Source organism: Monodon monoceros, unplaced genomic scaffold (genome assembly GCF_005190385.1).
Source record: "Monodon monoceros isolate NGI ecotype Baffin Bay Population unplaced genomic scaffold, NGI_Narwhal_1 Super_Scaffold_16, whole genome shotgun sequence".
NCBI classification, from domain to species: Eukaryota; Metazoa; Chordata; class Mammalia; order Artiodactyla; family Monodontidae; genus Monodon; species Monodon monoceros.
In genome coordinates this window covers 7,048,725-7,064,641 of record NW_021703772.1, presented here as the reverse complement: position 1 = coordinate 7,064,641, position 15,917 = coordinate 7,048,725, and the positions used below count along the sequence as shown (strand labels likewise).

At 51.8% G+C, this 15,917-nt stretch overlaps 1 protein-coding gene across 1 annotated transcript in view; it reads left to right on the top strand.

Annotated features, from left to right (window-relative positions):
* Window positions 1-15,917, top strand: part of INPP5D (inositol polyphosphate-5-phosphatase D) — a 130,258-nt gene that overhangs the window by 97,268 nt on the left and 17,073 nt on the right. The window contains exons 14-19 of the mRNA XM_029225078.1: window positions 3,094-3,190; window positions 3,735-3,873; window positions 5,393-5,501; window positions 5,670-5,758; window positions 10,284-10,365; window positions 13,845-13,934. Coding sequence (XP_029080911.1) covers window positions 3,094-3,190; window positions 3,735-3,873; window positions 5,393-5,501; window positions 5,670-5,758; window positions 10,284-10,365; window positions 13,845-13,934 — 606 coding nt within the window. The remainder of the gene's footprint in view (window positions 1-3,093; window positions 3,191-3,734; window positions 3,874-5,392; window positions 5,502-5,669; window positions 5,759-10,283; window positions 10,366-13,844; window positions 13,935-15,917) is intronic.

Below are 15,917 nucleotides of genomic sequence, written 5' to 3'. Positions count from 1 at the left end.
ACCGAGGACAGGGGTTGACAGACATGCTGTGAAGGGCCAGGTAGTAAGTATTTTAGGCTTTTCAGTCCACGTGCAACTCCTCAGCCCTGCTGCTGACACACGAGAGTAGCCGCGGACAGCAGGAACATGAATGAGTGCAGCCGTGTTCTAGAAAACTGTATTTACGAACAAGTCATGGGTTCAGTTTGGCCACAGACTGTAGGTTATGATCCCTGGTCTAGATCTAGACAGACTCAGGTTGGAGGTGGAAACGTTGGTATCAGCTGAGCCTGTGGGGACCAGTCACGGTGCTTCAGAGAACTGAAAACAGCAGAGGGCTGCACGCCTGTGAGTGTGAGTGTGTGTGTGTGTGTGAGAGAGAGAGTATGTGAGTCTGTGTGTGTGTGAGTCTGTGTGTGTGTGAGTCTGTCAGTGTGTGTGTGTCAGTCTGTGTGTGAATCTGTCAGTCTGTGTGTGTGTGTGTGAGTCTGTCAGTCTGTGTGAGTCTGTCAGTGTGTGCGTGTGTGAGTCTGTCGGTCTGTGTGTGTCAGTCTGTCAGTCTGTGTGTGACGGTGAGTGCGTGAGGGCAGGTGCACCCACCCGGGGGCTGGGTGGAGCTGAGGGCGAGGCCAGTGGTTTCTGGTGGCTGGTGTCAAGGACAGGACCGAGCCCCAGAGGTAAAGAGGAAATAGAATAACTGCTGCAGTTGAACGTGAAAAGCCCTGTCAGCCTTTCTGCTGACAGACCGCAAGCTGCCCGCATCCACGCCCACCCGCCCCCTTCCTTCCTGTGGCAGCGGCCCTGCTCTGGAGCCCACACCTTCTGCTGCCCAGGAACCTCCCCTAGTCCTCGATCCCCGGCTGCCTGGGCGGCCCGCCCCCTCCCACCAGCCCTTCCCCAGCCTGCAACGCGCCCCGACCGCCGGACACAAGGCCGGCCTCCCGCCGGCCGCCGCCCCAGCCCTGGTTCCCGGGACGGAGCCGAGTGTGCCCCCAGCCCCCCGGCACGGCGCTGGGCCTGGGCTCCTGACCACCGCACGCGGCGGCCTGCTCCCACGGACAGACGGGCGGCGGGACGCTTGCGGGAGTGAGTGGCGGCAAAGCGTGTGTGGCGGGGACTAGAGCAGATCCAAGTACTACCTGAGACGGCGTCCAGGGGCCTCTGACAGCGGGGCATTGGGACCCAAGTCCGAAGGCAGAGGAAGGGTCCTCGTGGGAGGGGTGTTCCACGCAGGGGGAACAGCGAAGCCAAGGCCCCGTGGTCCCTGGGCTCAGCTCTAGTGGGTGATGGGACAAGGCCAGAGAGGGAGGCAGGAGTCCTGGGCAGTCGGAGGGCAGCTTATGGGTGGAGGAGTTCCCCTGTACCAGTACCCCCCCTGCCTCCCCTCCCCTGTCTCCTGGGGCTGGTCTCTCCCCTTACCTCCCCCAGAATGGCTCCCAGCCATGGTCAGCACAGGGCAGGAGCTCAGTGAAGGCTGGCTGACCGGCGGAAGATCTAAGACCTCTTGGAGAGCTAAGACCTGGTACCCTGTGCAAGGCCGTGTGCTAAATGCTTTCCGGCTATTACTTAATACAGGCGCCCTGTGTGGGCAGGGACTGTCATTAGCCCCATTCGCAGACAGGGCTCTGGAGGCTACAGTGATGTTCCCTAACCTGTCCGAGGTCCTGTGACAAGGAAGTGGTGGGCAGGGATTTAAACCCAGGCCGCACCGCAGGGTGGGGAGAAAGCTGAGAGGAGGGGCCTTCTGGGGGCGAGGGGAGCAGGGCGGGGTGGGGGTCGGCGGAGTGCGGGGTGGGCAGGAGGCCCGGCCTGGCTTGGCTACTGGCTGGGCTGTGGCTCCCCTGAGTCCCAAGGGGCAGAGCCGGGTGATCTCCAGGGCCCTTTTGCTATCCAGCCCAAGACAGAATGTCAGCCACCTGGGTGGTTTTAAATTTTGAGTACCAAATTCAAAAAAGGAAAAGGAAACAAGGGAAGTCGATTTTAATAATATATCTTATCAAACCTCATACGTTCAAAATATTACCATTTCAATAGGTATTCGATATAAAAATTTATGAGATATTTTACAGTCTGTCTTCCTTACCGAGGCTTACAATTCCGATGTGTCTTTTACACTTTTACATCTCATTCTGGACCTGTACATCTCAGGTGCTCAGTACGTACCACTCACAGATGCCGTGATGGGCGGAGCAGGTTCCCAGACTTCGGCATGTGTCAGAACCACCTAGAGCAGGGTTGGCAGACTTTTCCTCCAATAGGCCAGAGAGTAAATATTTCAAGCTTTGCAGGTCATGCAGTCTGTGTCATAATTACTGGACTCTATCTAGGGGCATAACTGTGTTCCAATAAGATGTTATTTATAGACTCTGAAATTTGAATTTCATACAATTTTAATGTGTCACAAAATATTCTTCTTTTGATTTTTTCCCCAACTGTTTAAAAACATAAAAACCATTCTCAGCTGGTGGTGGGTCAGTGTCTGCCTAACCCCTGTCCTAGAGAGGACTTGCTAGACATGGATTACTGGCTCCCACTTGTGAAGCTCTGATTCAGCGGGTCCAGGGCGGGGCCTGAGACGTGTGCTCCCAGCAAGTTCCCAGGTGGTGCTGATGCGTTCTGGGGAACGTACTCTGAGGACCACTGGTCTCAGTGTGGGTTTTGGTCTCTCCAGGAAGCTGGAGTTAGCTGGTCACCACCCGCTGCCCCCCAGCCCTGGTCTCCTCCTTCTGAATCTCCTTCTCAAGCTTTCTGGTTCCTTTTAATGGTCCTGCTTGGGCATGTGGAGAAACTAACACCCCACCCCCACACACACTTAGAGGGAGATGCCAGGATGAGTTAACACCAGTAGCCTCCTCCCTCAGCCCTGCCGAGAACCCCAAGGTTGCTGGCCGCTCATCCCATTTTCCTGTTGTCCTGGAGGAATCTCGCCCCCCAGTCCCTACCACCTGTCCCATCTCCCGCCCCAGATGAAGCTGTTCTGCTCTCTTCCTTGGCCTCCACTTTCCCGCAGCGGCTCTCTCCCTCCTGACGAATGACGTTGCTTCACCTTGATTTCCCCCCACTTGGCAGCTTTCCCTGTTTGATGCTCTGACTTCTCCCTCCCCCTCCCTTTAGGGAACAAGGGAGCCGTGGGGGTATCGTTCATGTTCAATGGAACCTCCTTGGGGTTTGTCAACAGCCACCTGACTTCCGGAAGCGAAAAGAAACTCAGGTAATGGAGCTCATCCCCCAGGAGCAGGGATTGGGGTTATTTGCCCAGACAGACCTCAAACCCTAAACACCATAAGGACGGCTCAGCCCTCGGCTGGGACCCTGTCCGGTCGGCCTCTAAGGGCTTTTCCCGTGCTCTCATCAAAGGCAAGTACGGCGACATCCACGTGTGGCTGAATCTTGCCTAAAGGACGGAACAGACATTTCCTCGTGTCACTAACCCAGCAGACACCTAAACACCACTCCATTTCTCAAGGGAAAACCTCATCTGGGGCGCCCTTACAGATGGGCATTTTGCCTGTTGGTGGCCCAGCCGTGCAGACGGCCATCCAGAAGACTGATGATTCCGAGTCCCTGCCGAGCGGATGCTCCCGGGGCCCCGCCCTGCGTTCCCAGTTCAGCCCAGGGGCTGCATAAGCGTGGTTTGCTGCCACAGGGCTGGAGATTTCAGTCTCACTCCCCGACATGTCCCCTCTGACTTCCTGGCACGGGCAGGAGGGAACCAGTGCCCCTGTGCTAAGCTGGCTGCTTTTTTGTTTAATTAGGCGAAACCAAAACTATATGAACATTCTCCGGTTTCTGGCTCTGGGAGACAAGAAGCTGAGCTCCTTTAACGTCACTCACCGCTTCACCCACCTCTTCTGGCTCGGGGATCTCAACTACCGCGTGGAGCTGCCCACCTGGGTGAGGGGCCGTCCTCCTGGGGCTGGGGACGCGCAGGACAGGGGCTCCTTGCATTAGCTCAGGGCAGAGGGCCAGGGAGACACACGACCGAGCTGGGCCAAGGCAGCTACTCCTCCGGGACTCGACACTGGTCCCATTACAGAGCCGCTGCCTTTCTTTACCGCTGGCCTCTACTCACGCCTACTTGCCACATAACTGCCCTGGCCACCCCATCTCACCACCTGTCTGCCGCTCTGGTCCTCTAGCTAACCAGCAGTGGCCCCTCGACTTGCCAGTCCCAGGTCCCCAGTAAAGGCTGAAGTCTGCAGAAACCAGCTCCATTTTCTCCCCAGGTCACGGGTCACCGGGCAGCCTGAGGAAGGCATTCCTGAAGTTGGATGCCCATCCAATGAGCAGCAGTCAGCGGGGCCACGTGGCACAGATGGCCTTGCTCACTCAGGGAGGGCAAAAGATTCCCTGCGAAGGGAGTGGGCAGGCATGGCCCCTGGACACACCTGGAGTGAGACTCGGTTGCTCCTGAAAGATGGGGCAGAGGCCAGGCATGGGAGGAGAACCGTCTGCCCTTGTGCACCAGGAATACTTTGGCACTGCTGTCTGTGAGGGGAGAGGGGACGGCAGAAATGGACCTGATTTTACAGGGGAGAGAGGCTCCTGGAGCACAGGCGGCCTGAGAAAATGGCCTTGGGTCGGTTACAGGCCTCTGACAGTTGGGATTGAACTCGGGCCTTCGGACTCCCCTCCCGGATGTTTTCCCAGCCCTCCCACATCCCTCGGCCTCCTCGGCCTGTCGCTGCCACAGCGGCTTTTAGGGCCCCTCTGTGCCCCCCTCCCCCTCCCCGGCCACTCCCTCCCTCACAGGGTGCTCCTCGGGAACTTTCCTTCTCTCCCTCCTGACTGAGCAGGCAGAGGGGAGAGGGGTGGACAGAGGCCCCACAGATCCTGACCCTTCACAGTTTAAGGGACCGTCCGCCCATTCACTCCCCAGGAGGTCAGCCAGGTGCATTCGCCAAAGCGTAGGCAACGTAAGTCTCAGGAGAGAGGACAGCTGGGTTCCAAGGACGGCACACCCCACCGATATCACACCGACTCTCGGAGTCCGAGCCCGGATCACGGAGGCCCAGTGCCCATAGCTTCGGGGGCTGGGGTTTCAGATCCTTTCATGGCTTTACAACAGGCTGTCTCACAGAGAGAACAGACAGCCAGGGAGACATACCTACCCATCTAGGGAAGCCTTATAAAAATGATGCTAGAAGTCGGTACACAAAAATAGTATCCCTCTGTAAAGTTAGAATAGCCAGGAGCTTATGTTACTGAGTTGATATTTCACTACGATTGCAGGGTTGTCCGTATAAAACGGTGGAGTGTAAATAAGCACCAGCCCAACGTCCCTGGGACCAGGGCCTAGTGCAGCTTCGGGGACTCGGGTCCTGGCGCGCCAGGCAGGAAGGTGGCGATGTGCCTCTTACCACGTTGGTGAAAGTGTTGTCTCACCAGTGGCTTGGCCGTGTCTTTGCTCCAGGAGGCAGAAACCATCATCCAGAAGATCAAGCAGCAGCAGTACGCAGACCTCCTGGCCCATGACCAGCTGCTCATGGAGAGAAAGGAGCAGAAGGTTTTCTTGCACTTCGGTGAGAACCGCCATCCTTCTCTCGCGGGCCCTCTCCCTCCAGCATTCTGTCTCCCCTTTTCCCAAGTATCCTCACAGGGGGAAGGATTATGCCTGGAAAAGAGGGAAACTTGGCCAGACGTGAAACGTGGGAAATCAAAACTGAAACCGTGGTTTTGTTTGGTTGCAGAGGAGGAAGAAATCACATTCGCTCCCACTTACCGTTTTGAAAGACTGACTCGGGACAAGTACGCCTACACTAAGCAGAAAGCCACAGGGGTGAGTCCTCTTCCCTGCCCTCCGCCTCCACCCCCTTGCACACCTCACCCCTCTTTTGTCCATTCCCATAAAGGTGAATGGGAAGTGAAGAGCACCCTCATCCACTAGGTAACAAAAAAAGAAAGAAAACCAGAAACCATATGTTGATCGTGTCGCAGAGCAAAACCCTCCCCTAAGGAGAGGCTGGGCAACCAGACATGCACACTGCAAGCAGTTGCCTCATGACGCTTCTGTCCACGTGTGTACGTGTGTGCGCGCGTGTGTGTGTTTGTGTGTGTGTGCCACATCTTTTTAATCCATTCATCTGCTGATGGACGTTTGCGTTGCTTCCATGTCTTGGCTATTGTAAATAGTGCTGCTAGGAACATTGGGATGCGTGTATCTTTTCGAATTAGAGTTTTCTCCGGATATCTGCCCAGGAGTGGGATTGCGTGATGATATGGCAACTCTCCTTTTAGTTCTTTAAGGAGCCTCCATTACTGTTCTCCATAGTGGCTGTATCAGTTTACATTCCCAGCAACAGTGTAGGAGGGTTCCTTTTTCTCCACACCCTCTCCAGCATTTATTTGTAGACTTTTTGATGATGGCCATTCTGACCAGTGTGAGGAGATACCTCATTGCAGTTTTGATTTGCATTTCTCTAATAATTAGTGATATTGAGCATCTTTTCATGTACCTGTTGGCCATCTGTATGTCTTCTTTGGAGAGATGCCTGTTCAGGTCTTCTGCTCATTTTTTGATTTGGTTGTTTGCTTTTTTGATATTAGGCTGTATGAGCTGTTTGTATATTTTGTCTCTTTTTTAAGTCCTGTACTCAAATATATTTGCTAATCTGCCAAGTCAGTCATCATTACACAAGCTTCTCTGCTGCAGGATGTATCAGAGCCTTTACAGGTTTATGAGCATGTGGTTCTCTATGGGAAAATTCGTGTGCCAAACTCAATTGGTCATGAAATATCAATTAATATCTTATGAGCCCACTTGTGTTCCACTAAACAGTGTTTGTGGAAACTGCAATAAAGCATCCCTTCATTCTTGTTCAACAGATGTTTACCGATGACTTATGATGGGCTGGGCGCTGTCCTAGGTCGTGGGAGATCAAAGATGAGTCAGATGTCTGCCCTCAGAGAGTTTGTAGTAGGAAAGACAAGACAAGATAAATACGCAACTAACTAACCAGAGATAGAATATAATGCGGTGCCCAATGCTGTGAGGAGAGGTCACAGAGGGAAATGACCATCAGGGCAGGGAAGGATTGGGGAGGCTTCCTGAAGAGGGGCCACTTGTGGTGGCTGAAGGGTGCTTGGATTTCGACAAGACAAGGGCTGAGGGGGCCTGATCCACTTCAGGTAGAAAGAATTGCCGGAGCAGATGCCAAGGCAGGAAATCCTGGCATCCATCCCCTTCTGGGGCCCAACCCAGGGGAGCCAGCCCCATGCCGGGTCCTGGGGGTTAGAGGTGCTGCAGTGATGAGCTTCCCTGGGGCCACTAGAGACCTGGGGAAATAGAGGGCATTCTGGGCATGATCTGGACTCAGGGGCACATGGGAGACTGGATGGAAGTGGGAGAGAAAGGCCAAGAGTTGGGGAGATGCCAGAAGAAAGCAGGAGTTAGAGGAAAAAACAAAAACAGACTGAGAGGAGGAGAGCAGACTCAGCACTGCTGCCGTGACAAGGCTGAGACCCGGGGCAGGACACCTTGTGAGGTGCCCACTGGCTGCTGTGTGCCTGGGCTCGTCTGGTTTAAAGGCACCCTCAGGGCAAGTCCCTGGGGGTACATTTGGAGGCAGTGAAGGGATGGTCTGGTTGGATTTGAATATGAGGAGAAAGAAACTGGGGCCTGAGGTGGCAGAGAGGGGGATCCTTGATGCCAGGCAAAGCGTCTTCACCTGTTTGATGGGCACCTGTTTCAGGAAGCCACTGCAAGTTCTGCTGAGGGGCTAGCACTGTCACAGTGATACACAGAGAAGACTGGTCTGCGTCAGTGTAAAGAATGAGGATGATGCAGGGGACCAATGAGGAGGCCAGTGTGGAGGCTCCAGCTGAGAAATAACTGGGCCCGAAGAGGGGGGGGAGCCCATGAAAATGAAAGAAAAGGAGGAAAGCAGGATATGTTGATAGATCTAATTGACGTTGATAGAAACTGTGAAATCAGAAGGCAGGGCTGGCTCGGAGGGGAAAAATAGAGCTTGTTTTCAGATTTACTGTATAACACGACTGGAAAATCCCAGCGAAAACATCCAAAAGGCAGCTGAAAACACCAGACTGATGCCAGGGCTGAGTTGTAGATTTGGGAGTTGTCTGCACAGAGAAGATGGTCAGATCATGGGAGTAGGTGAGGTCGCCAAGGAGTACACAGACGATGAAAATAGAAGAGCTGTGGACAGATTTGGGGGTCGTCTCCGTTGAGAGAGGAGAGGAAGAAGCAGAGACAACAAAGGAGACAGAAGAACCATGTGTGTAGGTGGTAGGAGGACCCAGCAGGCAGCTCGCAGCATCACAGAAGCTGGGGCTGAGAGACTTGCCAGGATCAGTGGTCACCAGCATGGAATGTGAGTCAAAGAGAACGTGTGTGGTCACTGGAACCTTGCACAAGCAGCTGGACTTGGGTTCAGGGGTTGGGTGGACACTGAAAGAACAGTTGACATCGAGTCTTGGAGGTGAAATCCAGACCGCAGGAGGGTAAGGGTGGCTCTTTACCAGGAGTGTGCAGGTGAATCACTGGTGAAGCTTTTCAGAAATACAGATGCCTGGACCCCCTCCCCAGAGGTTCTGATGCAGCAGATCCAGGGGTGGGGCCCTGCTTTCTGGGTCTTTGTAAAGCTCCACCAGTAATTCACCGGAGCAGCCAATGCTGAGAACTGCAGTGTTAAGAAGTAACAGTTTGGCGGCATCTATGAAATCTAAACATGCACCTACCCTGTTCAGCAATTCTACTTTGTTGTATACCTGAGGGAAAGTAGTGCATTTGTTCACCCAACGACAGATACAAGAGTGTTTATAGCAGCTTTGTTTATAACGTCCAAAAACTGGGAACAACCCTATTTCCGTCAACATTAGAATAGATCAGTGTGGTGTATACATACAATGGAATACAACTACTCAATAAAATGAAAGAACTTATACAAGCAGCAGGGTGAAGAAGGTTGAAAGAAGCCAAGTGCAAAAGAATATATACCGACTAAGTCCATTTATAAGTTCAAGAGTTGTGGCAAAATTAATCAATGGAGACATTGGCCCCAGTAGTGTTTACCTCTCAGCGGCAGTGTTGACAAGGAAGGGGCCTGAGGGAACCCTTTGGGATGATGGACATTTTCTATATCTTGATCTGGGTAGTGGTGAAGTGGGCGTATACAAATGTAAAAGATCCTCAAGCCATACAGTATAGATCACTACACTTTACTATATGTAGGTTGTACCTCAAGTTAAAAAAGAGTAAATGGGCAGTCCAGAAGTAGAGGCAGTGAAAACAGAACATTCTTGAAAGAAAATTGGCAAAAAGAAGAAAAGAGAAAAGTAACTGAAGGCTCTTTTAGGATGAGAACTTTTATGTTTGTAGGCAGAGGAGAAAGAGCTAGAACTTAAGTGGAAAATGATATTCCTTAAGGAGGGTTGCTATCATTGCCAGTTTGCCTTGTCTGTCACACCCAGTGGACACTTGCTCACAGTGTAGCTTGGAGAGGGCTCATCATAGTACATGTTGTTTGAAAGATTAGATGGGTATGTGGAGGGGTGGATGGGTATGTGGAGGGGTAAGTGGATGGATGGATGGATGGATGGATGGATGGATGGATGGATGGATGGATGGGTGGGTGGATGGATAGGTAGATGAGGGATGGATGTGTGAGTTGACGGGTAGGTAAGTGGATGGATGGATGTGTGAATGAGTGTGTGGATGGATGGTAAGTATATAGGTGGATGAATGGGTGTGGGGGGTAGCTGGAGTGTGTTATTAAAGTGAGTGGCTGGGTTGAATGTACAGGTAGAGGGGTTCATCTGAGTCAGAAAAAAAAAAGTAAGAGAATGTAAAAATACAAGAGATTCTGAAATAGTGAGGAGGGGTAAGGAAGCACAGCCAGGTGAATCGATCTCATTCTAAAACAGGAGTCCAGGGCTTCCCTGGTGGTGCAGTGGTTGAGAGTCCGCCTGCCGATGCAGGGGACACGGGTTCGTGCCCCGGTCCGGGAGGATCCCACATGCCGCGGAGCGGCTAGGCCCGTGAGCCATGGCCACTGAGCCTGCGCGTTCGGAGCCTGTGCTCCTCAACGGGAGAGGCCACAACAGTGAGCGGCCCGCGTACCGCAAAAAAAAAAACACAGGAGTCCAGGTGTCTGAAAGTGTGGGGCGTGGCCGTGGAGCCAGGACTTAAGGCAGGCGGAAAGGGTTTAAAGCCACCTCTGGGGAAATCCTATAAAAACCAGCAGCAGATGAATCCAGGATTACAGATGCAATGCCTCGATCTCTTCTTTTACGGTGTATCTTTTAAAGTAGCAGGCATTTTACAAAGCTTCGACTTTGACTTGCAGATGAAGTACAACTTGCCCTCCTGGTGTGACCGAGTCCTCTGGAAGTCTTACCCTCTGGTGCACGTGGTGTGTCAGTCCTACGGTGAGTAGCAAGTTGAGAGGTTTGACTGCCCTAAACTGAAGGACCCCAGTCTGTCCATCTGTAAAATGGGAGAACTCCCTGCATCCCCAGTCAGGTGACCTTAAAAAGGTGATGCACCCTGTCCCATCTTGGGCTGCAACAGAATAAATATCTTCTGGTTTGGGAAACATTTGAATTATGGAGCACTTTTTAAAATAAATCTATATTTATTTTTTTGAAAAGAGCCTGTTAGGTTTGAACCATATAAAAGTGGTGTTTTCATAGATCAGAAATCGTTAACTATTGGAAGTTCATATGGTTCAACCGAATGCATATCATGAGTACACACACATGTTTGGGGGAGATTTAAAGATAAACTGGGGTAAATTGATGACAAAGGCACAAGATGCAATATTAAAATAAATAATTATGGAAAAGTTATCCAGCCCCGTTTCACCCCCGCAGAGTGGAGGTTTTGCTGCTGCCCAGTGGCCACCTTCCTGGCTCCCAGCCTCTGTGGGGACCCTCAAATCCCCACGTTCAATTCAGGTCCCATAAGGTTGAATTGGTTTCCATTCCTTTCTTTTGTGCATGCCTTCTGCTGCCCAGAAGGGACCACAGCAGCTACCCTGGGCTAGTTTAAGGCGCGCACCCTTCAGTCCCCTGGCCTCTGAGCCCTGTGCCCAGGAGGGACTCCACTCGCCTTCAGATGCGCGGAAAGGCAACCCACTCCCACAGCCAAGGAACTGTTCTGCTTCAAAACCTACAAAGGCCCACATCCCGCCCTCTGCACTCAGCCTCCTCACTTGTATGTCCCCTCCTCATACCCCATCCACACCCGCACTCTCCAGGCCTGTGACCCTTCCTGCCACCGGCCATCACCCCGGTCCTCTCTCAGCGCTGCCTCTGTCCCTCGTCCTGCAGCTCCACGAGTTCTGCCAATTCTGCTGTCGAGTCTGCCTTCCAGCCACCCTCTGCAGAAATTCAGGAGAAAGTGGTGGCCTGTGGCGTTACCGCTTTTTGAGCCTAAATCCGGTTTTCTAAAGGACCCTATCATGGAGGTTTTTAGAGAGAAGGAGGGAGACTTGTCTGCAAGTGGCATTGAGGAGCTAGGAGGACACAGCTGCTCCCTGTCTGGGCTGTGCATTAGCGAGGGGGAGGAAAGCCAGGCCTCGCCTGGGAGGCTTCAGTGACTTCCAGGAAGGGCCAGGTTTGAAACATGAAGGGAAAGTTTGAAGAGGTAAGGAATTTTGCTAACAGTATTTCATGGAATGCTGGAGGAGGGTCTAATAAGTTGTGAGTGGGCAGGAAATTGGGAAAGAAAAGGGGATGAATGTCCAGAGCTCAGGAAATGGGGGTAAACTTTGAGCTTGAGTCTCATGGTGGTGACATCAATAGCATGTATCAGTTATCTATTGCTGCGTAACAACTACCTTAATATTTGCTTATCATCCAGCAGGCTAGTTCAGGCTGCTGCTTCCTGGTCCTGGGATTCCCAGCTGACAGTCCCGGATGTGGAAGTACTTTTTAGGTCTCTGCTTGCCACACATTTACCAATGTCCTCTTGGTTAAAGGAGGTCACCTGGCCAAGCCCAGACTCACTGTGGGAGGGTGGACCCACAGGGCGTGGTTATAGGGAGGCCACCTAGGTAGGAGTCCACCTCCCAGGTTTCAGGCACAGTTACTGTAGTGCTAATGCTGTCATGGTCAATACACATCTAAAGTATTTTTAAGAACATTTTTTAAAACTCTGCTTGTCCACCCTTTAACTTCTCCTCTTCTGTTGCCACCACAAACTTGTAGCCCCTCACTCGGCCTGACCCCTGCTCCTCCGTTTTCTCCCGCTTCACACAGCACCGGATCCTCACTGACTTCTTCCTGCCAATGGCCAAGCATGCTTTAGACTGCTGCCCCTCCTACACCTTGCCTCCTATCTCGGGGAAGGGACGCCCTCCTCCTTGCCTGGATAAGCTTTTCACCTGGGCCCTTTGCTCCATGCTCTCCTTCTAGCCCAGTCCCAGCACCTCCACTGTCCCCAGTCCCAGCATCCCCACTGTCCCCAGTCCAGCACCTCTACTGTCCCCAGTCCCAGCAACCCCACTGTCCCCAGTCCCAGCACCTCCACTGTCCCCAGTCCCAGCATCCCTACTGTCCCCAGTCCCAGCCCCCCACTGTCCCCAGTCCCAGCACCTCCACTGTCCCCAGTCCCAGCGACCCCACTGTCCCCAGTCCCAGCACCTCCACTGTCCCCAGTCCCAGCACCTCCACTGTCCCCAGTCCCAGCACCTCCACTGTCCCCAGTCCCAGCGACCCCACTGTCCCCAGTCCCAGCATCCCACTGTCTCCAGTCCCAGCACCTCCACTGTCCCCAGTCCCAGCACCTCCACTGTCCCCAGTCCCAGCGACCCCACTGTCCCCAGTCCCAGCACCTCCACTGTCCCCAGTCCCAGCAACCCTCCTGTCCCCAGTCCCAGCATCCCCACTGTCCCCAGTCCCAGCATCCCACTGTCTTTCTTCTTCTCATTCTCTTTCTCCATCCATCTCGCTGTTGTTTTAAGTTGTCTTTTTGACGGTTGTTTGCAAGCGAGCAATTCTTTTTTCCTGTTTATTGGCCATCTATATTTCTCTTGTGAATTTTCTGCCCATATCCTTTGGTTGGTAGAGGAGTGGTATGTTTATTTTTTCTTTGCCGATTTGTAAAAGCTTTATTGGGAAGGACTTATATATGTTTATTGCCTTCTCGGTCTCCTGTGCTGTGTCTCCTTTGCCCACTGATGCTGGGTGTGTCCTGGAGTTTCATCCTCATCTCTTGTCATCCTTCATGTCTTCCCAGCGGGGCCAAAACGTCCTCGAGGCCTCTGCTTCCACCTAACATCATGACTCCAAATCTGAAGATAGATCTCCAGCCCTGAGTACCCAGCCAGACATTTCCACATGACATATCAAAAGCACATGGGACTCAGGACTCCTAGACCTCTGCTCTTTCTCTTAACCCCTCCAAACATGCCCTGCTGCCTCCCCTTCTCATCTAAGCACCAAGCTCCTTAAAAACATCGTCTACACTCAGTGTCTGCACTTTATCACCTTCTACTCTCTCCTGAAATGGCACCTTCAGTGGAAGGTGCCGTTTCTCACCGATGGGCTCGGTGACCCTAAATCCCCGTCCCACTGTGGGTTGTGAGTGCTTCACCAGTACAACAAAATGCTTAGACCAGAAAAAGCTCCACAGTTCATACACGCAATGATCTATATATTTAAAAACTCACAAGTCTTTAGGAAAAACTACTACAGCCACAATTAGCCATGGAGGAGACAGGGTCCCACTCTTTCACTACTTTCAAGCGTGGTTATGGAAGGTCAGTGGAGCAACAGGTACAAAACCATGACACTTCTGGAGGCTTCCATAAGTGCAAGTTGATTTCTGCCATGCGTTTGCCATCCTTGGCTTGACCAGAAGGGTTTCTCCTTCCCTGCTCAGAAATTCCTTCCCTCCCCTGCAGGCAGCACCAGTGACATCATGACAAGTGACCACAGCCCTGTTTTTGCCACATTTGAGGCAGGAGTCACCTCCCAGTTTGTCTCCAAGAACGGTAAGCGGTGGGTGGTGTCCATCCCTCTGTTCTCCATGCGGACAGAAGGCCTGGGTGCTCATCTTCTGGTTGCAGCAATAGTCGTCTGTGTTAGATAAAGGCTTATCCTTCCAGGCAAGTCCACAGTCCATCCATCGGGTCCCTTCACGTCTAAACCACATCATGATTTCAGTCCAGAGCATGTTCTTGCTGTCTTTGGCAAATATGCCAGCTTTTTTAAGCTTCAGTGTTAAGACAGTCTTTAAAATTGGGAAAATGAGTGTTTTCCAAGGTGTGGCACATGTGCCACCAAAGACAATTCCGGGTGGGACATGGATGAACATTTATTAGTAAGGCATTTATTTTAATATGTTTTAAATATGACTCTTCTGTGTAAGGCAAGAAACACTGGGTTTCCATTTAGTCTTATGATATACCTTTTTATTTAAATACGATTATTTAAGTTTTAAAAGTGAGTCTATTTAAAGAAAATGTTAAGTCAATCTTAGTGCATGTGCGTGGTAGGCAGTAAAAATTGTGAAGATAGGATGTGGGTGACTGAGTTTGGGAAAACATCAGACTTAATAATACTCTGTAGATTTGCAGGTGATTTTTCAAGCAATCCAGCTCGGCCCTGGTAGCCAGGCCAGCCTTGTCCCAGCAGGGGTCTGGGTGTTGTCTGTGGCATGTCCATCCCTGGGTCTGGGTGACCGGGGAGCCATGTTGTCACCTCCTCTGCCCACCCCCCATTTCCGTGGTCAGCAGACATCATTTAGGAGGGCTGAGTGCAGGGCCCAATACAGGTTGGAAAAGCCTGTATTTCTCTGTGTCCTTGGTGCCCTGAGGGGTGTAGGTGAGGCTGGAACCCTGTCTTCTGGGACACTCTTGCCCATAGGCTGTTGGGTCTAACATCCATGGCCCCAGCAGTGTGACCTCCACTCTCCACACAAGCCTTGACCCACCATCCTGCCTCTTTCCTAGCTCTGGTCACTGTGCCTTTCCAGAACCTTCCACCTCTTCTCCAGTCCCCACCCATCTCTCCTGTCTCTGAGTTCCTACAGCGTTGGTGGGGCAGCCTATGCATCACACCCTTGATGAGGACCCTCATCACATCCCCAGGGTCAGCCTTGCCCTCCCTCCGCTGGGACTCGGCACACAGCAGGTGCTCACAAACACCGATTACCGGGATTGAGCGTTGGTTGAACGTCTACCCAAGCAGAGCCTGGCCTTGGTGCTGGGGAGTTAAAAAAAGAAAGGAAGGCTAAGTGAAATAAGCCAGACAGAAAAACAAGTACAAGATACATATATAGTATCACTTATACGTGGAATCTTTTTTTAAAAAAAAAAAGAAAAGCCAGCTCATTCAGAGAGTACAATGATGGTTGCCAGGAGCTGGTGGGGTTTGCGGGGAGGAGATGTAAGTCAAAGGGTACACATTTCCAGTTATAAGATGAGTAATTTCCAGGGATCTAAAATTCAGCTTGGTGTGACCATAGGTAATGATACAGCATTGTACACTTAAAATCTGCTGAGAAGATCCTAAGCATTCTTACCACGCAGTTAATCATGTGAGGTGATGGATGTGTTAGTTATCTTGATCTTGATAATCATTTCGGGGTGTATATGTATATCAAGTCATCGCGTTGTACACTTTAAGTATACACAATTATATTTGTCAGTTTGTCTTCAATAAAGGGAAGAAGAAAAAGAAAGGAAAGCAGGCAGGATGGGAGGGATAGAGGAAGGGAATGTGTGTCCCTGCTCTCTGGTGGCTCAGAATTTATATGGAGGGACAGAACACTGTTCAAAGCCAGCCTAAGGACACTTGCAAAAGCATCATCTAAATGAAGAGCATACCTGCAAGTTACCTGGGTACAGGTAAACAGAAGGAGCTCAGAGTAAGCAGCAGGGGTAACTTTGCCCGAGGAAGGGGGACAGGCATCCCTCACTACGTGAACTTAGAAATGAGACAGATTATATGGAAACATACGTATATGTATAACT